The sequence below is a fragment of the Pristiophorus japonicus genome, chromosome 20, assembly GCF_044704955.1.
Source record: "Pristiophorus japonicus isolate sPriJap1 chromosome 20, sPriJap1.hap1, whole genome shotgun sequence".
Taxonomy (NCBI): Eukaryota; Metazoa; Chordata; class Chondrichthyes; family Pristiophoridae; genus Pristiophorus; species Pristiophorus japonicus.
This window is the reverse complement of record NC_091996.1, coordinates 95,481,400-95,507,624: the sequence shown is the minus strand read 5'-3', so window position 1 is coordinate 95,507,624 and position 26,225 is coordinate 95,481,400. Positions and strand designations below refer to the sequence as shown.

At 51.4% G+C, this 26,225-nt stretch overlaps 1 protein-coding gene across 3 annotated transcripts in view; it reads left to right on the top strand.

Moving 5' to 3' along the window:
- Positions 1–26,015, top strand: part of ache (acetylcholinesterase (Yt blood group)) — a 43,882-nt gene extending 17,867 nt beyond the window's left edge. For 2 of the 3 annotated variants that reach the window (XM_070863526.1, XM_070863528.1), the window contains exons 2-4: positions 8,755–10,278; positions 11,686–11,852; positions 25,475–26,015. In XM_070863526.1, coding sequence (XP_070719627.1) covers positions 8,755–10,278; positions 11,686–11,852; positions 25,475–25,596 — 1,813 coding nt within the window. In that variant the 3' untranslated portion in view covers positions 25,597–26,015. Of the gene's footprint in view, positions 1–8,754; positions 10,279–11,685; positions 11,853–15,137; positions 15,637–25,474 lie in introns of those variants that run through there. The other variant, XM_070863527.1, reaches the window with a different exon arrangement.
- The last annotated feature ends 210 nt before the right edge of the window (positions 26,016–26,225 follow it).

Genomic DNA, 26,225 nt, shown 5'->3' with positions numbered 1-26,225 from the left:
TAGGCTGACACTCCTAGTGCAGTACTGAGGGAGCCCCGCACTGTCGGAGGGGCAGTACTGAGGGAGCCCCGCACTGTCGGAGGGGCAGTACTGAGGGAGCACCGCACAATCGGAGGGACAGTACTGAGGGAGCGCTGCACAGTTGGAGGGGCGGTACTAAGGGAGCCCCGCACTGTCAGAGGGGCAGTACTGAGAGAGCCCCACACTGTCGGAGGGGCAGTACTGAGAGAGCCCCACACTGTCAGAGGGGCAGTACTGAGAGAGCCCCACACTGTCAGAGGGGCAGTACTGAGGGAGCGCCGCACTGTCAGAGGGGCAGTACTGAGGGAGTGCTGCACAGTCGGAGGGGCAGTACTGAGGGAGCGCCGCACAGTCGGAGGGGCAGTACTGAGGGAGTGCTGCACAGTCGGAGGGGCAGTACTGAGGGAGCGCCGCACAGTCAGAGGGGCAGTACTGAGGGAGCGCCGCACAGTCAGAGGGGCAGTACTGAGGGAGCGCTGCACAGTTGGAGGGGCAGTACTGAGGGAGCGCCGCACAGTCAGAGGGGCAGTACTGAGGGAACGCCGCACAGTCGGAGGGGCAGTACTGAGGGAACGCTGCACAGTTGGAGGGGTGGTGCTGAGGGAGCGCCGCACTGTCGGAGGGGCAATGCCGAGGGAGCGCCGCACTGTCGGAGGGGCAGTACTGAGGAAGCGTTGCACTGTCGGAGGTTCTGTCTTTCAGATGAGACGTTAAACTGAGGCCCCTCCTGCACTGTCAGGCGGATGTCAAAGATCCCGTGGTACTATTTAAAGAAGAGCGGGGAAGTTCTCCCCGGTGTCCTGGGCCAATGTTTATCCCTCAACCAACCACAAAGACAGATTATCTGGGTCATTATCTCATGACTGTTTGTGGGAGCTTGCTGTGCACAAGCTGGTTACCGCATTTCCTACATTACAACAGTTCTACACTTCAAAACGTACTTCATTGACTGTAAAGCGCATTGAGGCGTCCTGAGGTTGTGAAGGGAACTGTATGAATGCCTGGAAAGAACAGCGTGTTTCATGTTTCTGGAGAAGCAAGCCATTGTCCCAAACATTAATGTCTGCTCCTCTCTCCACAGGAGCTGACTGACCTGCTGAGTGTCTCCAGCTTTTTCTGTTTTGGTTTCTGACCTCCAGCATTGCTTGCTTAAAACAAAATAGTACCGTTCGTCCAGTATTGAGTCCAATCATAGAATCGTAGAATCTTGCAGTACAGAAGGAGGCCATTCGGTCCATCGTGCCTCCATCCCTACAGCCCTCCGAGATCTCCCAGTTCGGACCTCTTGTACATCTCTTCACGGCCGTGCCTTCAGCTGTCTGGGTCCCAAGCTTTGGAACTCCCTCCCTAAACCTCTTCGCCTCTCTCTCCTCCTTTTTAAGAAGCTCCTTAAAGCCTACCGCTTTGACCAAGCTTTTGGTCACCTGCCCTGATATCTCTGTGTGGCTCGGTGTCAAATTTTGTTTTATTACGACTCTGTGAGCTGCCTTGCGATTATTTCGGGGCTGTGATTTCATCCCGAACCCCATGGTTGAATAAGTGTGCCCAGGCATGAGGAACAGCCACTTGAGTACAGTAATCGAGGGCTGCTGATACATGGTTTGGGGGGGGAGTGGGAGGGGGGAGGGGGGAGGGGGGAGTGGGAGGGGGAAAGAGTGTGGGGGGGGGAAGAGTTTGTGTGTGTGTGTGGGGGGGGAGGGGAGGAGAGAGAGTGTGTGTGTGTGGGGGGGGGGGGGAAAGAGTGTGTGTATGTGTGTGGGGGGGGTGAGAGAGAGAGAGAGAGAGTGTGTGTGTGTGTGGGGGGGGGGGGGGAGTGTGTGTGTGTGTGTGTGTGGGGGGGGGGGGGGAGGAGTGTGTGTGTGTGGGGGGGGGGAGTGTGTGTGTGTGTGTGGGGGGGGGGTGTGTGTGTGTGGGGGGGGGGAGTGTGTGTGTGTGTGTGTGGGGGGGGAGTGTGTGTGTGTGTGTGTGTGTGGGGGGGGGAGTGTGTGTGTGTGTGTGGGGGGGGGGTGTGTGTGTGTGGGGGGGGGGAGTGTGTGTGTGTGTGTGTGGGGGGGGAGTGTGTGTGTGTGTGTGGGGGGGGGAGTGTGTGTGTGTGTGGGGGGGGAGTGTGTGTGTGTGTGTGTGTGTGGGGGGGGGAGTGTGTGTGTGTGTGTGGGGGGGGGGAGTGTGTGTGTGTGTGTGTGGGGGGGGGGGGAGTGTGTGTGTGTGTGTGTGTGGGGGGGGGGGGAGTGTGTGTGTGTGGGGGGGGGGAGTGTGTGTGTGTGTGTGTGTGTGGGGGGGGGGGGGGGAGTGTGTGTGTGTGTGGGGGGGGAGTGTGTGTGGGGGGGGGGATGTGTTTGGGGGGGGGGGGATGTGTTTGGGGGGGGGGGGGGAAGTGTGTGGGGGTGGGAACCTCGCCGGGTGGTGACGACAGTGGGAGGGAAATTAAACAAAATAACTCTGCCCATTTAAATTGGATCCATTCTTAATATGTAACCAGCTGGAAAAGACTTCCTAGATGCTTCTGACATGGTGATCTGGATGTTATCTTGCTAATTCGCTAATTCAGTTACAAAACAAATCAATACATTCCCAACATTATCAGCTCACATGAGCAATCAGGCTTGTCCTTGGCCAGAGTCATTGAGTTGGGGCAGCGTGCTCAGTGCGACAGATTTACACGCAGCGTCACCGGGAACTTTGTGCAAGGTCCAGAGAACAGTGATCATCGCTTATCACGTTTCTACAGGCCAGTTGACATGGTTGTTGCTCTTGCTGTCAGGCTGTTGTATGGTGGCTCTTTTGAACTTTTCACCACTTTTTGTCGGTTGAGGGATTATGGAGTGAAAGGCAGGTGAGGTGCAGCTCGGCCATGATGTGGTTGAATAGGCGGAACAGGCGAGAGGGGGGCTGAATGGGCCTACCCCTGTTCCCCGTCTTCTCAGAAAGGCCTAGAATGTACAGCACAGAAACCGGCCCAACTTGGCTCCGCTTGGGGTGGAGTGTAGAATGTTTCAGAGTAAGGGGTGTCGCAGTTGTGTGGGGCGGACTGGTTGGGCTGGGTGCTCTTTGCCTTTCCGTTATTGTTCATAGGTTTATATGTAACCTTCAGAGCTGCTGACCGAGGGCCGTGTGGCTCTTTGTCGGCCGGCGCGGACACGTTGGGCCGAAATGGCCTCCTGCCCTGTAAATTTCTACGTTTCTAACTTGTCTGTCTCGGTGTTGATGCTCTACAAGAGCCTTTCCCCCACCCCTCTTCATCTAACTCTGAGCAGATCTTTCCAATCCTTTCTCACTCGTGTTTATCCAGCTTCCCCTCAAATGTATCTCTTCTATTCGCCTCAAACATTCCCTGTGGCCACGAGTTCCACATTCTCACCGCTCTCCTGGGTTCCCTGAATTCCTGATTGGACTTATTAGCGACCATTTTATATTTATGGCCCCTAGTTCCCATCTCCCCCACAAGTGGAAACATCGCTATGTCTACCCTATCGAACCCCTTCAGAATTTTAATACCTCTATCAGATCATCGCCTCGTACTTCTCTTTTCTAGACCTGTTCATCCTATCCTGATATTTTCAGCTAGGAACTAGATTGGCCCCGCCTGATTCTTGCACTGTGCAATCCGCTAGGTTCAAAGTTCACTCAGGACAGTCGGGTTGCATTTGGGATGAGTTTGAGGGCACCTGACCAATCAAAAGCTTGGTCCTGTCGGTGCGGAAGTGCCAGGTTTTTGCTGTGATCCGTGCCCATGAGGAGTTGGACCGAGGCCTCCCCAACTCATCCCACATGGGATCTTTGAGATCAGCAGGCAGAGGGAGACTCCTGTCCCCGTTAGGCGAGCCTGACATCCACCAGGCCTTTGAGAAAGCCACCACAGACAAGACTTGCTTACAAACTAAGGTCGATGGGTGTCCAGGGTAAGAATGCACCTGGTTTAGGAATTGGAAGAGGAGGGTAGTCTTAAAGGGACTTCGGTTGTAATGGGTGGAGGTGATGAGGGGCTTGTCACAGGGGTCTGGAGTTGGTCCCGCATGGTTAGAGGAATAACTTGATAGGATTCATCAGTCTCAAAAAGAGAGCAGATTGCACTCATTCATCCTTCTGTAAACTTGAGCTCATCCAAAACTCTGCTGCCCATATCCTAACCCATCACCACTGTGCTCATTGATGGCCCATGGTCCAGAAACACCTCAATTTAAAAATTCTCCGCGTTCAAATCCCTCGTCCCTCCCTATCTCTGTAACCACCTCCAGCCCTACAACCTTCCCGAGATCTCTGCAGTCCTCCTATTCTGGCCTCTTGCACATCCCTGATATGCTTTGCCCCACCATTGACGGCCATGCCTGCAGCTGCCTCGGCCCTAAGCCTCTCCTCTCCTCCTTTCAGACGCTAGTTAAAACCTACCTCTTTGACCAACTTTTTTGGTCACCAGGCCTAATATCTGCTTATGTGGCCCGGTGTCAAATTTAGTCTGATAATGGTCCTGTAAAAACGCTTTGGGATGTTTTACTACATTAAAGGCGCTATGAAAATGCAAGTTTTTGTTGTTAAAGGGGATCTTTTTGGAGCAGAGGCGTCTCTCTGAGTAGAGAGGCTGAGTAGCTGGGAGAGGCAAAACTGAGGGACTACAGCACCACCCCTGCTGGGAGAGTGTAATTACAACGTGACAAATTTACATGGGAGTTAAGAACATAGGAAATAGGAGCAGGAGTAGGCCATACGGCCCCTCGAGCCTGCTCCGCCATTTAATATGATATTGGCTGATCCGATCATGGACTCAGGTTCTAGTCATCATCATCATAGGCAGTCCCTCGGAATTGAGGAAGACTTGCTTCCACTCCTAAAGCGAGTCCTTTGGTGGCTGAACAGTCGAATACGAGAGCCACAGACCCTGTCACAGGTGGGACAGACATTCGTTGGGGGGAGGGGGTGGGACTGATTTACCACACGCTCCTTCCGCTGCCTGCGCCTGATCTCTTCACGCTCGCGCCGTTGAGATTCGAAGAGCTCGGCGCCCTCTCGGATGCACTTTCTCCACCGAGGGCGGTCTTCGGCCAGGGTCTCCCAGGTGTCAGTGGGGATGTTGCATTTTACCAGGGAGGCTTTGAGTCCTTGAAACGTTTCCTCTGCCCACCTTTGGCCCGTTTGCCGTGAAGGACGCTTGCTTTGGGAGTCTCGTGTCGGGCATGTGAACAATGTGGCCCGCCCAGCGGAGCTGGTCGAGTGTGGTCAGTGCTTCGATGCTGGGGATGTTGGCCTGGTCGAGGACGCTAACGTTGGTGCGCCTGTCCTCCCAGGGGATTTGCAGGATCTTGCGGAGACATCGTTGGTGATATTTCTCCAGCGACTTGAGGTGTCTTAGTAGAAATGTTGACATAGGAGTTTATAATGGGAGGGGAAAAAGTTCCACAAAAAAGTGGCAACTGAAATAAAGTTTTGCAAACAGGAAGCACACAAAGAAAGCAAGCAAGAAATAAATAATTTACACACACCGCCTTTTACAGCCAATGAAGTAATTTTGAAGTGTAGTCACTGATGTAGTGTAGGGAGCTACATTATTGATGTAATATAATATAGTTCTAAAACTAAAATCAGGAGAATTATTGCTTTCTGCAACAACATAAATGATCAAACAAATTTGCATTCTGAGCAAGCGGACGTTTGAAAGCTGCACATTCTGCAGTTTTGTCAGCGGGACGCGAGTCGGCCTGCCCCGGTTAGTCATTAAAAGAAGGGTCATGTTTGTGTGCTTTTCAGCAATGACGGAGATGAGTTACATAAAGCACGAGGACAGGAGCAGGCAGAATCCCAACTGGGAAAAGGAGAGTGAGGAGGTGGCAGGGAAGGACAAATAGTGAATCCCAAACCGGATCGTGAGTTATTGGAATTCTCTGCCCCAGAGAGCTGTGGAGGCTGGGTCACTGAATATATTCACGGTGGAGATAGACAGATTTTTGAGCGATAAGGGAGTCAAGGGTTATGGGGAGCGGGCGGGGAAGTGGAGTTGAGTCCATGATGAAATCAGCCATGATCTTATTAAATGGCGGAGCGGGCTCGAGGGGCCGAATGGCCGACTCCTGTACCTATTTCTTATGTAGGATGCAGAACAGCTACGTGTTGAAATTACTTGCAGCAGATCAAATTTATCTGAATGTGACTAGGGTTGCATCTCAATGAATTTAGTTTGAGCAAAGATAAGAGTTATTGATTGAAGATGGTTGTCCACTTTGCTCCTTCAGTGAATTACACTTCATATCTTGCAGAATTTATTGGAGCAGTTTTACAGTGGTAGCTGGTGGGTATTTTACATGTCTGGTCACCCTTTATTTGCAGATCCATTGTGAACTGAGCATTGAGAAACTACCTGAAATAGCTCAGTTCTCCCGCTTGTTAAAGCACTTGAATTGGCCTTTATTTGATGTATAAATGTTGATTTATCCAGCTCTGAAGGGCACAAGTCCTGAAAGAAAGAACTAGCATTTATATAGTACCTTTCACAACCTCAGGACATTTTGGAGCGCTTTACAACCAATGAAGTACGTTTGAAGTGTAGTCACTGTTGTAATGTAGGAAATGCAGCAGCCAATTTGCGCACAGCAAGCTCCCACAAACAGCACTGTGATAATGATCAGGTAATCTGTTCTTGGTGATGTTGATTGACGGATAAATATTAGCCAGGACACTGATTGAGAAAGAATGGGAGAGGCTTTGATCCATTGGGATTGTGTACAGTGGGAGTGAATGGGAGGGGGTTTGGGTCCATTGGGATTCTGTACAGTGGGGGTGAATGGGAGGGAGTTTTGTCCATCGGGATTGTGTACAGTGGGGGTGAATGGGAGGGGGTTTGGGGGTCCATTGGGATTCTGTACAGTGGGAGTGAATGGGAAGGGGTTTGCGTCCAGTGGGAGTGAATGGGAGGGAGTTTGGTCCATTGGGATTGTGTACAGTGGGAGTGAATAGGAAGGGGTTTGTGTCCATTGGGTTTCTGTACAGTGGGAGTGAATGGGAAGGGGTTCGGGTCCATTGGGATTGTGTACAATGGGAGTGAATGGGAAGGGGATTGGTCCATTGGGATTGTGTACAATGGGAGTGAATGGGAAGCGGTTGGTCCATTGGGATTGTGTACAATGGGAGTGAATGGGAAGGGGTTGGTCCATTGGGATTGTGTACAATGGGAGTGAATGGGAAGGGGTTGGTCCATTGGGATTGTGTACAATGGGAGTGAATGGGAAGGGGTTGGTCCATTGGGATTGTGTACAATGGGAGTGAATGGGAAGGGGTTGGTCCATTGGGATTGTGTACAATGGGAGTGAATGGGAAGGGGTTGGTCCATTGGGATTGTGTACAATGGGAGTGAATGGGAAGGGGGTTTGGGTCCATTGGGATTGTGTACAGTGGGAGTGAATGGGAAGGGGGTTGGTCCATTGGGCACAGCCCAGCACTCCGCCATCGCGGCACGGACCCCACGCGATCGTCAAGAGAAAGGTAAGTCGGCCCCTTTACTTTCCGCCCCGCGAGCGGAGGGCGGTCCAGTTCGTGACCCGTGAGGCTGGCGCAAACGTCGCCTGCAGCGGCTTCACGGGGTGCTACCCAATTCTTACTTTGGGGCGCTACCGGTGGGAGCGGTGCACTATCGGTCTGCGCCTCCACTAACTCCCATGCAATTTCGCGGGGGGCGGTAGTCCCTCTCCCAATCCCCGGTGAGAAATCGTTTGCGCCACGATGTGAATTTCTCCCCCTGAATTTGTATACGCGCTAACTGTACAGCTTCCCTTTCCTGGGTCCGTTCCTGACCCTCACGCTTACTTCTACTCCATTACAAGGCAAAACAGCTGGCCCTCCACGTTATTCACGCATGCCAACTTGACATCTGCTGGAAACGATTCAGGCCAGGGTTTCCGAAGATACATTTACACGCAGCTATTTCCACAAGCCGTGTTATGGATGCAGTTGGCAACTGGTGTTAGAGTGGGTGGGGGGGTTGAGGGGGGAGTCACTGACAGGCCGGATACTCCACGTCAGACACAGGCGAGCTCCTTCCATCGCCCACCATCTTTGCTCCTCTCTCCTGACTAGAAGGTCCACGGGGACAGTCGGATACCTCACCTCGTGTACATATTTGCAAGGCCAGCATTTATGGCCCATCCCTGGTTGCCCTCAGAAGGTGGTGATGGGAGACCTTCTCTGTAGAGGTTTCATACAACTAAGTAGCTTGCTGGGCAGCTTCGACGTCCGTTAAGACTCAAGCACGTTGGCATGGGACTGGAGTCACCCATAGATAGGGCAGACCGGGTAAGGATGTCATGTTTCCTTCCCTAAAGGTTATTAGTGAACCAGTTGGGTCTTAAGACAATCTGACAGCTTCATGGAGTCACGTTTACTGATACCAGTTCTTTATTTCCATATTTCTCTTGAACAGAATTCAAATTCTCAAACTGCCCTGGTGGCATTTGAACCTGTGTTCTCTGGATCATTAGTCCTGGGTCTCTATGACTTAAAAGAAGACGTGCATTTATATAGCCTCTTTCAGGACATCCCAAAGCACTTTGCAACCAATTAACGACTTTTGGAGTGTAGTCACTGTTGTAATGTGCAGCCAATTTGCGCACAGCAAGCTCCCGCAAACAGCAATGTGATGATGGCCAGACAATCTGATTTGTATAAATGAAAGTCCTGTTATAAGAAAGATTTAACTGTAGACCAGAAAGCCAGGAACTATTTTTATTCCTCTCTCCTCATTTTATCTTTCAGTTCCATCATAGCCTCAAGAAAAATGAAGACGCTAGTTGCCTTGCCACTTGGCGTTCTTTCGGTCCTGATAGCCCTGTGCCAATCTCAGCACCACGGCGAGCTTCTGATCAGCACCAGGTCGGGGAAGGTGTTGGGAACGAGAATGCCTGTTCTGTCCAGCCACCTCAGCGCTTTCCTGGGAATACCCTTCGCCGAACCTCCCGTCGGGAACTTGAGGTTCAAGAGACCCGAAGCCAAGACCCCGTGGGCGGGGACCTGGAATGCTTCCTCCTATCCCAAGAACTGCCAGCAATTCGTTGACACTCAGTTCCCTGGATTTCCCGGCTCGGAGATGTGGAATCCCAATAAGGAGATGAGCGAAGACTGTTTGTACCTCAACGTGTGGGTCCCCTCTCCAAGGCCCAAAAACGCAACCGTCATGGTGTGGGTTTACGGAGGTGGTTTCTACAGTGGGGCTTCGACGCTGGACGTCTACAATGGGAAGTATCTTGCTCACACTGAGAAGGTGGTGGTGGTCTCCATGAACTACAGGGTTGGCGCTTTTGGTTTCCTGGCCCTGCACGGAAACCAGGAGGCACCAGGAAACGCCGGGCTTCTGGACCAAAGGCTGGCGTTGCAATGGGTGCAGGAGAACATCCAATTCTTTGGTGGAAACCCCAAGATGGTGACCATTTTCGGAGAGAGTGCTGGAGGTGCTTCCGTTGGCATGCATCTGCTCTCCCCAGGGAGCAGAGACCTCTTCAATAGGGCCATCCTTCAAAGCGGCTCGCCGAATTGTCCTTGGGCAACCGTCTCTGTTGCTGAAGGCCGCCGAAGGGCGGTTGAGTTAGGAAGACTCCTGAACTGCAACATCAACAGTGACGAAGAGTTAATCTACTGTCTTCGGTCAAAAGCGCCTCAAGAGCTGATTGACAAGGAATGGTCTGTCCTTCCCTACTCTAGTGTCTTCAGGTTCTCCTTTGTTCCGATCATTGATGGGGACTTCTTCCCAGACTCCCTGGACTCCATGCTGAACTCGGGCAGCTTCAAGAAAACTCAGGTCTTGTTGGGAGTCAACAAGGATGAAGGTTCCTACTTCCTCCTGTACGGAGCCCCAGGTTTCAGCAAGGACTCGGACAGCATCATCACTCGCGAAGATTTCATGGAAGGAGTGAAACTAAGTGTTCCTCACGCCAGCGACCTGGGGCTGGAAGCTGTAGCCCTGCAGTACACGGACTGGATGGATGAGCACAATGGTATAAAGAACAGAGACGCAATGGATGACATTGTAGGAGACCACAACGTCATCTGCCCCTTGATGCACTTTGCCTACAAGTACTCTGAATTTGGTAATGGCATCTACATGTACTTCTTCGATCATCGAGCCTCCAACTTGGCCTGGCCGGAGTGGATGGGGGTCATCCATGGCTATGAGATTGAGTTTGTCTTTGGCCTCCCTCTGGAGAAGCAACTCAACTACACAGAGGAGGAGGAGATGTTGAGCAGAAAGATAATGCACTATTGGTCGACATTCGCAAGAAGCGGGTAAGAGTAAATCCACGTACAAAAATACCGCAATTCACAAAACAGGACATAGCTTGCATTTATATAGCACCTTTCATAACCTCAGAACGTCCCAAAGCGCTTTACAGCCAATGAAGTGTAGTCACTGTTGTAATGTAGGAAACATGGCAGCCAATTTACGCACAGCAAGCTCCCACAAACAGCAATGTGTTAATGACCAGATAACCTGTTTTAATGATGCTGGTTGAAGTATAAATATTGTCCCAGGTCACCAAGGGGAACTCCCCTGATCTTCTTCGAATAGTGCCATGGGATCTTTTAAATCCACCTGAGAGAGCAGAGATATTGGCTTAACGTCCCATCCTAAAGACGGCACCTCCGACAGTGCTGCAGACCCTCAGTGCTGCATTGGGAGTGTCAACCTGGATTTTGTGCTCAAATCTCTGGAGCGGTACTTGAACCAAGAACCTTCTGACTCTGAGTCAAGAGTGCTGCCCACTGAGTCACAGCATGGTCCAGCTTTTTAATTTCCAGATGTTTTCCAAGTACTGAATTGAAATTCTCAAGCTATCATGGTGGGAGAACCCCTATTCTCAGATTATTAGTCCAAGCCTCGAGATTACTAATCCAGTAACATAACCACTACCACCACCATACCCTAGTTTAGTGAGATCAGGTTCAAATCAAGCCTAGGTTGACAGGAGAAAAGCCACTTCTTTGACAGATAAAAGGTGAAATGAGTTTGACATGGACTCAGTTCAGTTGAATATGGGGTTGACACCCCACCAGAACCTAGCCATACTTTGACAGGAGGCACAAGAAATGCCTTTCTGGGCTAACTTTAGCAATTGGTTGACAGACTGGGATGAAATCTCTCTCTCTCTCTCGTAGCAAAGCCACATCCAGGCTTCTGGGCCATGATACCAGGGCTTAAAGAGTTCAATTATGAGGGCGGGTTGCATAAACTTGGCTTGTATCCCCCCGAGATTTGAGGGGTGATCTGATCGTGGTGTTTAAAATGATAAAGGGTTTCGATAGAGAACTATTCACGCTGGTTGAGGGAGTGGGGGGGGAAAGAGTCCAGAACAAGGCAGACACAATCTTAAGATTCGAGCTAGGCTATTTAGGAATGAAATCTGGAAGCTCTTTGAAATCTAGAACTCTGTGAATGCTGGGGTTGAATTGGAGCTTTCAGGACTGCGGTGGATACATTTTTGTTAGGTGAGGGTAGCAAAGAATGTGTAGCAAAGACGGGAAAATGGAGTTGAGGTTGAAGATCAGCCATGATCTGATGGTGGAACCGGCTCGAGGGGCTGAATGGCCTCCTCCTGTTGCTGCGTTCCTATTTCGTTAGGTACCTGTGTTTGAAGCACAGTTGCTGAAGGGCCATCTAACCGGTATCTGATTGTGGATTTCTTTCCTGTCCAGCAACCCAAATGAGCCTCACACGCAAAAAAGAAGATGGCCGCCCTTCACCACCAGTGACCAGAAGTTCGTTGACCTCAACGCGGAGCCCATCAAGGTCAATAAAGGTCTACGAGTTCAGATGTGTGTGTTCTGGAACCAGTTCCTCCCCAAGCTCCTCAATGCCACAGGTAACGTGTTCTAATCCGCACTGAGCTTTCGTAATGCTCTCCGCCTGCTCTTCTCTTCCCCCCCCCCCCCCCCGAAGGCGCCGGCTCCCCTCCCGCAGGCGCTCTGGTGCCTCGCCTGCCTGTCCGCCCTGGGCCATCCTTCGGGGCCGAGAGCGGGACCCGATGGTCAGTGGGCAGGTAGAACCTGGGCTGGGTTTTTGCCCCTCTCTGATGCGGGGAAAGGGGGGGACAGGGACCGGTTATTGTTCCCCCCACCCCCCTTGGCACAGCCCAAATTGGCCCAGCTCACCCGGGATTCACACCTAGGACCTTTCTGTGTGACTCAGTTCCACATTGTGCAGGGTAGTTACCGTCGGCATTGCCGGGGGAGCTCTGTCCACCTGCGTTTCCATTTAGTGTGTAATTCATCCACATGTGCAAGGTGCGATGATGTAAAAGGATTTTAGAATAAATGGACAGCAATATTCTTAACACTTTGCTAAGATGGTAGTTTGGGACTGAGTGCTGATCTGGAGCCTGGTACTTCCTTCAGTGGGGTTCTAGAGCCGGGTATTTACTTCAATATCGTTTTACAGTTTTGTATTTACTTCAATAGGACATCTGGAGCCAGGTATTTACTTCAATAGGGTTCTAGATCCAGGCATTTTACTTCAGTGCGGTTCTAGAGTTTGGTAGTTACTTCAGTAGGGTTCTAGAGCCAGGTATTTACTTCAATAGGGTTCTAGAGTTTGGTAGTTACTTCAATGGGGTTCTAGAGCCAGGTATTTGCTTCAGTGGGGTTCTAGAGTTTGGTAGTTACTCCAATAGGGTTCTAGAGCCAGGTATTTACTTCAGTGGGGTTCCGGAGCTTACACCAACTCCACATTTGGGAGATGGTATCATTCCTCATGACTAGAATCATACAGCACAGATGAAGGCCATTCAGCCCATCGTGCCTCTGCTCGCTCTTTCCCCACAGCCCTGTGACTGTTTCCCCGTCCAGTATTTATCCAATTCCCGGTTTGAAAGTTACTATTGAATCTGCTCCCACCGCCCTTTCAGGCAGCGCGTTCCCGATCACAACAACTCGCTGCGTAAACACATTCTCCCCATCTCCCCCTCTGGTTCCATCGCCGATTATCGTCAATCTGTGTCCCCCTGGTTACCCACCCTCCTGCCCCGGGAACAGGTTCTCCCGATCTACTCCATCAAAACCATTCATAATTTTGAACATCTCTATTAAATCTCCTCTCAATCTTCTCTGCTCTAAGGAGAATAATCCCAGTCTCTCCACGTCACTGAAGTCCCTCGTCCCTGGTATCATCGCCATATTATAAAAGAAGGATGTAGAGGCACTGGAGAGGGAGCAGAGAAGATTTACAAGGATGATACCAGGAATGCGAGGGTATACATATCAGGGAAGGATGAACAGGCTGGGTCTCTATTCTCTTGAAAAGAAAAGCCTGAGGGGTGAGCTAATAGAGGTCTTTAAAAGTATGAAAGGTTTTGATGAAGTGGATACAGAGAGAATGTTACCACTTATGGGGAAGAGCATAACTAGAGGCCATTGATATCAGATAGTCACCCAGAAATCCAACGGGGAATTCAGGAGAAACTTCTTTACCCAGAGAGCGGTGAGAATGTGGAACTCGCTGCCACAGGGAGGGGTTGAGGCGAATAGTATCGATGCATTTAAGGGGAAGCTGGATAAACACATGAGGGAGAAGGGAATAGAGGGTTATGCTGATAGATTTAGATGGGGAAAGACGGGAGGAGACTCGAGTGGGGCATAAACGCCGGCCTGGACTGGTTGGGCCCAATGGCCTGTTTCTGGGCCGTGTATCCCGTGTAACCTGATGTAAAATTGGAGTAAATTTCTGTACCCGCTCTAAGGCCTCGATGTTCTTCCTAAAGTCTGGGCTGAGGCCGAACCAATGATTGAGAAAAGTTTAGCAGAACTTCCTTGCTTTTGTATCCTTGATTAAATGGACAACCTTTCGTATCAGACAAAGGGCCCGAAATTCATCAACTCACCGGCCACTCCCGCCGACATTGCTCCTGCAGATCTGCCCAGTGCCACTTTCGGGGCGGCCTGGAGCAGGGGTGGGTGGGGGGGAGGGGAGAGCCGCCAGGAACCGCCCACTGATGTCAGCGTCAGAACAGGGGGGGGGGGCCACTGACTGGAGGCGGGGCTGTCCCCGACAGTGAGTATGAAGATCCTGGAAAAAAAAAGGTTAGTGAACATTTTATATATATTTTTTTCCGCAGCGGGGTCCCCTGAAGGTCTTCCGATAGTTTAAAAAATTTTTTTTACTGGTGATTTTTCTTTGCAGGTCTTCGACCCTCCGTGGGCCCGACTCCATTCTCGGGCGGCAAGCGCCTCTGCCGCCCGAGAATGAGACCTCTCGTCCATTTGTCGCTCGCCGACCTTCGAGGGAGCTCGGCCATGAATATCCCGCCCAAAGTACCGTCCGGTACCTCGACGGCCATCAGCGGCACTTGGGCGGAGGCCTTGCACAATATCGGCCCTAAGGTTTGCGGCATCGGTGGATCCAGTATGTACAGCACCCGTTGTGCAGCCATATTGTGGTTCACCGCGTATTCCTGAGGGAAGGCCGAGGGCTCCGAAGGGCCATCCCTTCCTCAGTGGGTATCCTCGAACTGCAAGTTGCCTCGTCCGAACATACTTTGTAACCGTTCCTCAGGAAGCCTACCCGGGAAGGAGAGGAGCGAGTTGGTGTAGATTTGTTATTCACCTTTAAAGGTGCAGTGGGTTGGCTTCCGTTTGACAGTTAATTATGCCACAGAAAAATAACGCTGGCCCTTTAAGGGCCAGTCGGCGCTTCTCCGTGTGGCTTAGCTCCTGTGGAAACTGTGTGCCTTTACTGGGCCGGAAGGTTCTCCCCCCTCCCCCTCGCCCTCGCCCTCCCCCTCCCCCTCCCCCAGGCCCGACTTCTGCCTCGCACCGCCTCGCCAGACCAGGCGACGGTGAGCTCCGTGCCCGCGGATTAGCTGGCCAAGTGCAGGGGCTGGAACGTGTGGGATGCGGGCAGCATCGAGCTTGCGGGCGATACCCTCCACAGCCAAACGGCGCCCATCGTCCAGAATGGGGCGGGGCGGAGGGCGTTGCCCTTGGCAACGAGTCACCGCCGTTTGCGGGAGGGAAGGGCTGCAAACTTGGAGGGAGAAAAAGGCAGGTGATTAACGGTAAGGCATTCCTGTAATTTAAAAACCTTATCCTAATTATATCATTGTTTTAATTTCACATTTTGAGTTAATTTAATCCTTGTTCCCTTTTTATTTTAGCATGTGATGGAGGACTTTCTAGCAACGGGACCCCTAGTTGTAAGGGGAAAGGTTTCTTTGTGGCTTTAATTTCCCTTCTCTGCTTCTCTCTCCGCTAAGCAAAAACACGCCCGATATGTGTAACATCCGGCCGGATGCGAGAAAGCTATTGCAAGGGTGAAAGGAGGAAAAGGGGGACTGTTTATCAGGAGTTTGCCAAAGGCCCAGGACCAGTGGTGTTTGGAATGCGGATCGGAGGGCGATTCGGAGCCTCCTTCAGTCCTGGGCCCCAGTTGGCCGTTGTTATCTTGCCTGACTGTAAGATGTTGGCTTGAGTTGGTTGGTTATTTTTGTAAGCCTACCACCCCGCTTATACCGCGAAGCGGGACGATGGGCAAACGCAAAATTTAAAAACGCAAGTCCTGCGCCTTGGCCTCCTGAGGCCTGCCCGACTAGGTTTTCCCAGGGGTCCTCGGAATGGGTGGCCATCGTCCCCACCTGAAATGGGTGGGAGTATTGTTTCAATGTCGGACCTGTCTTTCCCCCCCCCCCCCCCCCCCGCCCTCGCAACCCGCGAGGCAGTTTTCATGGACCAGTGGGCGGGCCTTGTGCGCGCATGCCTCTCCTCATTGGTCCCTGGTGATGAACAGCCTGACCAGTGGTCCTTTAAAGGGCCGCAGGCCGCTCCCAAATTTCCTTTCGCATTTCTGCCCGCGCAAAAATGCTTTAAAAGGGGAGGGACATTGTGACGTGTCAGTGCGACGTGGCACATCCGCGTTGCGATGACGTCATGAGCGCCGCGCCCTGCTAACGCCCCGGCAGTTCCTGTTTCTTTGTCGTCTGCCCCCACCTCGCCTGCAGCCGTCCCCCTCCCCTCCATTGGTGAGCCACTCGCTGGCTGTACCGAGGTGGCTTGAAGGCCTCTCGGGGCCTAGTGCACCAGACTAAAATCGACTCTCGCTGCCCCAGAGATTGAGTGCTGCTCCCTCTCCTCCTCCTTGCTCTCGGCGAGCAAAGGCCAGGGCAGGCCATCGGGAGTTAGGCCCGAGCTGTCGCAACATCCTGCGTCTCGGCTCGCTTTCCTGGCTTTGGGGGGGGGGGGGGGGGGGGTGGGGAAGAGGGGAGATGGTAGGGAGCCAAAAAAAGAAAAGGGGGCACTGCAATGTTAAAGGACAGGCCTGGTTTGAGGCCTACTCCTTGGCCACGCTTGCTGAGTTACCCAGAAGGAGATGAGGTACAACAGGCTGGTAAGGATGCCCCCCCCTCCCCACCAGCTTTGGGGAAGGTGGATACCCCAGCCTTCAAATGCTGCACGCCCTCACACAGCGCAGAAAAACAAATTGCCCCGTTAACCCCTCCCGCTAATATTTTAGCGCGGGCCGGAGCACCCCCCCCCCCCGGGGATACTTTACGCTGCGGGCGGGGCCGCACACGGCAACGACATCATCACCGTGCGCGCCGACCCCTTTGCGCCTCGCGGGGGAAATTGCAGGGGAGGGGGCTTGCGCTGCGGCCGCCATCTTTTTCTGTTAGCCAGCCCGACAATGGCGGCCGCGCGTGCGGACGAGCCGCCAATGGGCGTCCCATCTTAAGTCCGAAACCCTCCCAGATGGCCCAGTGGGCACCATGAAAGCAGCTGGACAGGGGAGGGACATTGTGACCCGTCAGCGCGATATGGCATGTCCGCATCGCCATGACGCCCTCTAACGCAAGATTTAGCAGCCCATCTCGCCAGGCACAAAATCCTCATTTAATTTGGGCAATTTAGCCCCCCCCCCCCCGGGTTTTTTATATTTTTTAATGAGTTTTTAAAAATTTGAGTAATTTAAAATCAAACCACCAGAAAAGTCCTGTTAAGCAATCGGTTAATTTTAACTTTTTTTAACCTTCGTAAACTGCCTTTGGAATCTTGCCTGTACGCAAGTTATTTAATTTTTAAATTGTCTTTATTGCTTCCCTGTCGAACAGCTATAGTTCTATTAAACTCCAAGCAGTGTTATATTAAAATAACTCTCTCGTGAGTTACCATCGCACATTTGTCTGAAACCTTGGAATGTGTCCTTTTAGCTCCGTCCCGATTTGGACCCGGAGGGACCGAACTGTTTCTCGGGGTCGTTCATTAACGGATTAACTTATCCTCGTTTCCCTGGGCCTTCGGGCATCGTCTAGCCATCGTTGCATCTCGGAGCTGCTCTGCTGAATGTCAAAGTCTCTCGCTCACGGGTAACTTGTACCAGTGCCCGCTCTCGGCCCCAAGCCTCCTCCTGCCTTGGGGGCGTGCTGGGTAATCGGTGAGCACATCATCTCCTTACTGTCTCTCCACATTGGGCACCTGGGTGTCAATCGGTGTCAGGCTCTCTGTCTCTCTCTCTCTCTCTCTCTCTCTCGCTCTCCCAGCTGTCGGGGGTCACTGTGAAATGTGTTGGCACAGTCTCAGCCCAATTCAACACACCTTGGCACCAAATGCTGAGACCAGTTGGGAGAGATGGAGGATGGATGTCTTGGAAAATGGGAATTCCGCACAGGGCTGCTTCTCTAATGGGCCAATCATTCCGTGCGTTTTGGTTTAAACTGGAGGTTCCGATGGTGGACCCGTTGAAATGTGGTTCTCTGACCCGCTGAGTTATTTATGCGAAAGACTGAGGGAGTGACGGTTAGGTGCGTGACTGACAAGCCAAATACACCCCCCTAACTAAATACTCCCGACATCGCTAAAACAGATTATCTGATCGTTGTCACAGTGCTGTGTGTGGGAGCTTGCTGTGCGCAAATTGGCGTTTCCCACATTACAACAATGACTACATTTCAAAAGTACTTCATCGGTTGCACAGCGCTTTGGGACGTCCTGAGGTGGTGAAAGGCGCTATAGAAATGCAAGTCTTTATTTCATCTGCCTTGGAGCAGGGATCCCGATGTTTCTGTGCCTTTGGCTAGAGATTAATCCTTAATTCCTGGAGATGTCCCGGCCAAATCTGGGAGGGTACTTGTCAACCCTGCTACGCATGGAGCTGGCCCATCACAGCAGATGCATGCCACGCACTACGGTTCAGAGAAGGGTCACTCGGTTGATTCCGGAGATGACGGGGTTGACTTATGAGGAAAGGTTGAGTAGGTTGGGCCTCTACTCATTGGAGTTCAGAAGAATGAGAGGTGATCTTATCGAAACGTATAAGATTATGAGGGGGCTTGACAAGGTGGATGCAGAGAGGATGTTTCCACTGATGGGGGAGACTAGAACTAGAGGGCATAATCTTAGAATAAGGGGCCGCCCAATTAAAACTGAGATGAGGAGGAATTTCTCTCTCTGAGGGTTGTAAATCTGTGGAATTCGCTGCCTCAGAGAGCTGTGGAAGCTGGGACATTGAATAAATTTAAGACAGAGATAGACAGTTTCTTAACCGATAAGGGGATAAGGGATTATGGGGAGTGGGCGGGGAAGTGGAGCTGAGTCTATGATCGGATCAGCCATGATCGTATTAAATGACGGAGCAGGCTCGAGGGGCCGTATGGTCGACTCCTGCTCCTATTTCTTATGTTCTTATGAAAGAGCCTTCTCCTTGGCCATTGATGTAACAGTGGGGTGGCCTGGCTGCAGCCATGGTAATGTTTCTTTTTTTATTCGTTCCTGGGATATGGGCATCGCTGACAAGGCCGGCATTTATTGCCCATCCCCCTAATCGCCCCTTGAGAAGGTGGTGGTGAGCCCCCTTCTTGAACCGCTGCAGTCCGTGTGGTGAAGGTGCTCCCACAGTGCTGTTAGGGAGGGAGTTCCAGGATTGTGACCCAGCGACGATGAAGGAACGGCCGATATATTTCCAAGTCGGGATGGTGTGTGACTGGGAGGGGAACGTGGAGGTGGTGGTGTTCCCATGGGCCTGCTGCCCTTGTCCTTCTAGGTGGTAGAGGTCGCGGGTTTGGGAGGTGCTGCCGAAGAAGCCTTGGCGAGTTGCTGCAGTGCATCTTGTAGATGGTACACACTGCAGCCAGGGGGCGCCGGTGGTGGAGGGAGTGAGTGTTGAAGGTGGTGGAGGGAGTGAGTGTTGAAGGTGGTGGGTAGCGTGTCGATCAAGTGGGCTGCTTGGTCCTGGATGGTGTCAAGCTTCTCGAATGTTGTTGGAGCTGCAACTCATCCAGGCAAGTGGAGAGTATTCCATCACACTCCTGACTTGCGTCTTGTAGATGGTGGAAAGGCTCTGGGGAGTCAGGAGGTGAGACACTCACCGCAGAATACCCAGCCTCTGACCCGCTCTTGTAGCCACAGTATTTGTGTGGCTGGTCCAGTTAAGTTTCTGGTCAATGGTGACCCCCAGGATGTTGATGGTGGGGGATTCAGCGATGGTAATGCCGTTGGATATCAAGGGGCGGTGGTTAGACTCTCGCTTGTTGGAGATGGTCATTGCCTGGCACTTGTGTGGTGTGAATGTTACTTGCCACTTATCAGCCCGAGCCTGAATGTTGTCCAGGTCATAGAAACATAGAGACATAGAAAATAAGTTCAGGAGTAGGCCATTCGGCCCTTTGAGCCTGCACCACCATTCAATAAGATGATGGCTGATCATTCATTTAGTACCCCTTTCCTGCTTTCTCTCCATACCCCTTGATCCCCTTAACCGTAAGGGCCATATCTAACTCCCTCTTGAATATATCCAATGAACTGGCATCAACAACTCTCTGCGGCAGGGAATTCCATAGGTTAACAACTCTTTGAGTGAAGAAGTTTCTCCTCATCTCAGTCCTAAATGGCCTACCCCTTATCCTAAGACTATGTCCCCTGGTTCTGGACTTCCCCAACACCGGGAACATTCTTCCCGCATCTAACCTGTCCAGTCCCGTCAGAATCTTATATGTTTCTATGAGATCCCCTCTCATCCTACTAAACTCCAGAATAAAGGCCCAGTTGATCCAGTCTCTCCTCCTATGACAGCCCAGCCATCCCTGGAATCAGTTTGGTGAACCTTCGCTGCACTCCCTCAATAGCAAGAACATCCTTCCTCAGACTAGGAGACCAAAACTGAACACAATATTCCAGGTGAGGCCTCACTAAGGCCCTGTACAACTGCATTAAGACCTCCCTGCTCCTATACTCAAATCCCCTAGCTATGAAGGCCAACATACCATTTGCCTTCTTTACCGCCTGCTGTACCTGCGTGCCCACTTTCAGTGACTGATGTACCATGACACCCAGGTCTCGTTGCACCTCCCCTTTTCCTAATCTGCCGCCATTCAGATAATATTCTGCCTTCGTGTTTTTGCCCCCAGAATGGATAACCTCACATTTATCCACATTATACTGCATCTGCCATGTATTTGCCCACTCACCTAACCTGACCAAGTCACCCTGCAGCCTCTTGGCGTCCTCCTCACAGCTCACACCGCCACCCAGCTTAGTGTCATCCGCAAACTAAAGGTCTTGCTGCATGTGGGCACGGACTGCTCCATTATCTGAGGAGTTGCAAATGGAACTGAACACTGTGCAGTCATCAGCGAACATCCCCACTTCTGACCTTATGATGTAGGGAAGGTCATTGATGAAACAGCTGAAGATGGTTGGGCCCAGGACACTGCCCTGAGGAACTCCTGCAGCGATGTCCTGGGGCTGTGATTATTGACCTCCAACCACCACAACCAGCTTCCTTTGTGCTAGGTATACTCCAGCTAGTGGAGAGTTTTCCCCCTGATTCCCATTGATTTCGGTTTTGTTTGGGCTCCTTGATGCTACACTCTGTCAAATGCTGCCTTGATGTCAAGGGCAGTCACTCTCTCCTCACGTCTGGAATTCAGCTCTTTTTTGTCTATGTTTGGACCAAGGCTGTAATGAGGTCTGGAACTGAGTGATCCTGGTGGAACCCAAACTGACCATCGGTGAGCGGCTGTTGGTGAGTAAGTGCCACTTGATAGCCCTGTCGACGACACCTTCCATCACTTTGCTGATGATTGAGAGTAGACCGATGGGGCGGTAATTGGCCGGATTGGATCTGTCCTGCTTTTTGTGGACAAGACATACCTGGGCAGTTTCCACATTGTTGGACAGATGTCAGTGTTGTAGCTGTACTGGAACAGCTTGGCTAGAGGCGCGGCTAGTTCTGGAGCACAAGTCTTCAGCACGACAGCTGGGCTGTTGTCGGGGCCCAGAGCCTTTGCTGTATCCAGTGCACTCAGCCGTTTCTTGATATCACATGGAGTGAATCGAATTGGCTGAAGACTGGCTTCTGTGATGGTGGGGATCTCTGGAGGAGGCCGAGATGGATCATCCACTCGATACTTCTGGCTGAAGATGGTTGCAAATGCTTCAGCCTGGTCTTTCGCACACACATGCTGGGCTCCGTCAGCATTGCGGATGGGGATATTCATGGAGCCTCCTCCTCCCATTAGTTGTTTATTGGTCCACCACCATTCACGACTGGCTAAGCTGACCAGGGGATAACGCAGACGTATCTATGGCAGGAGAGGGGGCAATATGGGAGAAAGAATGGAACCAGTTGATATAGTCATGCGCCCATAACAGACGCTGACATCTAACATCCTGCTCGACTGTAATTCAGTGTTAGTTGCTGTTTAAATCCGTGTGCACTCGATGCTGGCCCTTGCAATGATGTTGTGGAGGGGAGCAAACGATTATCTTTTTCATTTATTTTCTCATCCACTCCCTGACTTTGCCTTGTTCTCATTCTGTCTGTGATTCACTCTGATCCAATGTGTCCCAAACTCGTTCTCCTACTCTATCTCTCTCCTTCTCACTCTCTGCCCGTTTCTCTCACTCATTCCCACACACTGTTTTTCTCTCCGCTTCTATATCCGTGTCGTTTCTCTCTCATTCTTTCCTCCACTATTTCTCCATTGCAATTTAAAATGAAACCACTTGCTGCCTCGATGTTACATTGCTATTTTGTTTATCTGTATGATTTGTATTTTTCAATGTAAACCTCCCTGTGACACTTAGCTTTATTTTTGATTCATGTGATTGTACAATTTATTTTATTTCATGTAAAATACACATCTGATTCCTCCACTATCCACTCTCTTGCATCTGTTTTTCTCTCATTCCCCTGCTCTCCTTCTCTTTCCCTCTGTTTCTATCATGCTCATTCTCCTCTCTCTCTCTCTCTCTCTCACACTCGGTTTCTCTCTCGCTCCCTTGCTTCCCCTTTTCTCTTTCGCTCGGTTTTCTCTCGGTCTGTTTTATTTCCCCTTTTATCTGTTTCCTGTATATTTTCTCTTTCTTTCCATCTCCTCTCGAGAGATCAAAACATTATTCCTCCATTGCAATTTACAACGGAGCCACTTGCTGTCTCGATGTTACATTGCTATTTTGTTTGTATGATTTGTATTTTTCAATGTAAACCTCCCTGTGGCACTTAGCTTTATTTTTGAGTCATGTGATTGTACAATTTATTTTATTTCATGTAAAATACACATCTGATTTTCACGTGTGCTTTGTATGTTCCCCATTTCCTGCATGTGTAAATATTGTCAATAAAACAATGCCTGTAAATCCTCTGGCTACGCTGTACACCCACATCCTGGGTTCAGTCTTTCCATGTTTAATACCGTTCCCTGTGTGATGTTTTAATATGGTGGGAGGTGGTACAGAGAGAGCTGAGGTAAAGGTCAGAGTTAGAGGGTCGGGCGTTATAACCGTTACAGTGCTAGGGAGAGAGAAAAGCTTCACCCGTGAGAGCCACTCCTGATCGCTGACCCCTGCTGGAGAGGTTGCATGAACTTTGCACAGGGAAAGTGCCCTCCACCCCATGGTCAAATAGCCCATCGGCGCTTAATGTGCGGCAGGTCAACAGGGCTCAGGGGGTAGCACTCTCACCCCCGAGTCAGAAGTTCTTGGCTTCAAACTGCACACGAGAGCGCATAAACCAGGCCGACACTCCCCGTGCAGTACTGAGGGAGCGCTGCACTGTCAGGGGTTCAGTCTTTCAGATGCGACGTTAAACCGAGGCCCCCAGTCTGCCCTCTCGCACGTGAGACATACTGCGGTCACTGTTTTGAAGAAGAGCAGGGGAGTTCCCCCAGTGTCCTGGGCCAATATTTATCCCTCAATCAACATCACTAAAAAAACAGGTTATCTGGTCATTGTCACATTGCTGTTTGTGGGAGCTTGCTGTGCGCAAATTGGCTGCCACGTTTCCCACATTACAACACTGAGTATATTTCAAAAAGTAATTTTATTGGTTGTAAAGTGTTTTGTGACGTCCTGAAGACTAATCTTGCCTTTCCCGTGGTGCTGGAGAGGAAACTGCACAGCAAAAGTTATTGCGCAACAGATCTCACGGACAGAAATGACCCATCTCTCTGTTTGAGGAAGGGCCGACATTTATCAGAGGCAAACAGCGAATACAGAGACATAACTAGGAGTGGGTTCAGGAGCGGGGGGGGGGGGGGGGGGGGGAAAAGAGAGAGAGAGGGGGCATAGCGAGGCAAGGGGGGAGTCCCGGGTGATTTTGGGGGGTTTGGGCGGGGCAGGGCGAGGGTCTGGCCGATTTTAACTCTCGGGTCTTGTTTATGTGCCACTGGTCAACCGCCGGCTCGAAGCGGGTGAGAGGGAGTTGTACCTTGGACAGCACGAGGCGTCCGGCCAGATGGTCAGCTGTGGGGAAAGGGGGCCAGGGAGGGTTTCTCACAGGAGGGACGTGAGGGGGAGTGGGACGGGGCGGGGGACGTCTAAACTTCCCTTGTAGAGCCTGGACGATCACTTTGTGTGGTCGCAAGTCCTCTTTTCCCCACACCCCACCCGATCAGGCCAGTGTTAAAATAGCAGTCAGGGCCCCCATGACATCATCGGATCCTAATCTGCATATTTAAAGGCCCCTCGCCCATTTTGAGGCTGACTCTGGGAAGAGCCGGTTAAAATGGACAATGGCCGGACATTGGGGTGTAGGGGCGAAGTCACTCGGATGGTTCTCTATGCCACCTGCCACACTGTAGAATTACCTTTTGAAACGTAGAGGGTTGTGGGTTCGAGCCCCACTCCAGAGACTTGGGCACATGATCCAGGCTGACACTCCCAGTGCAGTACGGAGGGAGCGCTGCACTGTCAGAGGTGCCGTCTTTCGGATGAGACTTTAAACCGAGGCCCCGTCTGTTCTTTGAGGTGGACATAAAAGATCTCATGGTCATTATTCTCAGAAGAGCAAGGGAGTTATCCCCAGTGTTCTGGCCAATATTTATCCCTCAATCAACATAACAAAAATAGATGATCTGGTTATTATCACATTGCTGTTTGTGGGAGCTTGCTGTGCGTAAATTGGCTGCCGTGTTTTCTATATTACAACAGTGACTGCACTTCAAAAGTCCTTCATTGGCCGTAAAGCAATATTCTATATATAAACTGTTGTGTATGGAGAAAGAGTCAGACTGAACACTGTGAGCTCAAAGTAAAGTGTGACCCAAGTCTTTTATTGCAGGTCTCCAGAGTGCCTCTCCAACCTGTGAAGCCTCCTTAAATACCTGTGTTCCCAAGGGATTATGGAATCCCTTGGGACTCCAGTGGGTGAGCCCTCTGATGGCTGTACAGAGTAAATACAAGTCCACATATATAACATAAACCACCTGAACCCCTCGATTAGGTTCCAGCCTGTAACTCACTCCCGGGTATCTGTTATGCTATATATAAACCCCCCTGAACCCCTCGATTAGATTCCAGCCTGTAACTCACTCCCGAGTATCCGTTATTCTATATATAAACCCCCCGAATCCCTCGATTAGATTCCATCCTGTAACTCACTCCCGGGTATCCGTTATTCTATATATAAACTCCCCAATTAGATTCCAGCCTGTAACTCACTCCCAGGTATCCGTTATTCTATATATAAACCCCCCAAATCCCTCGATTAGATTCCAGCCTGTAACTCACTCCCGGGTATCCGTTATTCTATATATAAACCCCCCGAACCCCCCGATTAGATTCCATCCTGTAACTCACTCCCGGGTATCTGTTATTCTATATATAAACCCCCCGAACCCCTCGATTAGATTCCAGCCTGTAACTCACTCCCGGGTATCTGTGATTGAATAAATAATTCCCCCCCCGAACCCCTCGATTAGATTCCATCCTGTAACTCACTCCCGGGAATCCGTTATTCTATATATAAACCCCCCGAACCCCTCGATTAGATTCCAGCCTGTAACTCACTCCCGGGTATCTGTGATTGAATAAATAATTCCCCCCCCGAACCCCTCGATTAGATTTTTGTGCTCAAGTCTCTGGAGTGGGACTATGAACCCATGACCTGACTCGGAGGCGAGAGAGAGTGCTGCCCCCTGAGCCACGGCTGACCCCAGTGTAGCTGCGGGCAGTGTCACAGCAGAGCAGCTAGAGTGTGACTAACCTTCTCTTCCTTTCCTTTCAGAGACCATCGATGAGGCTGAACGCCAGTGGAAGATGGAATTCCATCGGTGGAGCTCCTACATGATGCACTGGAAGAACCAGTTTGACCATTACAGCAGGCAGGAGCGCTGTGCCGACCTGTGACCCCTGCACTTCAGATCACGTGATGAGGCAGAGAGCGGAGTCCCAAATCGACCAGACACCCAGTCTCGTTCCCCGTGACACTGCATGACCCTCTGTGCTCATCGTGAAACGTCGCCAGTGTGACTGCCTTTCAATGGTGCCCTCACCTTTCCCGGGCTCAGTCACACCACTTGCTTCAAGTCTCACCCTCACTCGTGAAGCTTCATTTACCCCCCGCTTGGTCACATGTTCGGCACCAGGGCGAGCGGTTCAATCTCCGCTGGCTTTCCTGCCCCTCTCCCCACCCCCACTACTCTCCCCTCACCCACCCACTCTCCCCTTCCGCTCCCCCTCACCCACCCACTCTCTCTCGCCCCCCGCATGCACTCTTTTCCCTCTCATCCACTCTCTCCCCCTCCCCCACCACTCTCTCCCCCTCCCCCACCACTCTCTTCCCCCTCCCCCACCACTCTCTTCCCACTCCCCCACCACTCTCTTCCCCCTCCCCCACCACTCTCTCCCTCTCCCCCACCACTCTTCCCCCTCCCATTCTTCCCCCTCCCATACCACTCTTCCCCCTCCCATTCTCCCCCCTCCCCCACCACTCTTCCCCCCCCCATTCTCCCCCTCCCCCATCACTCTCTCCCTCC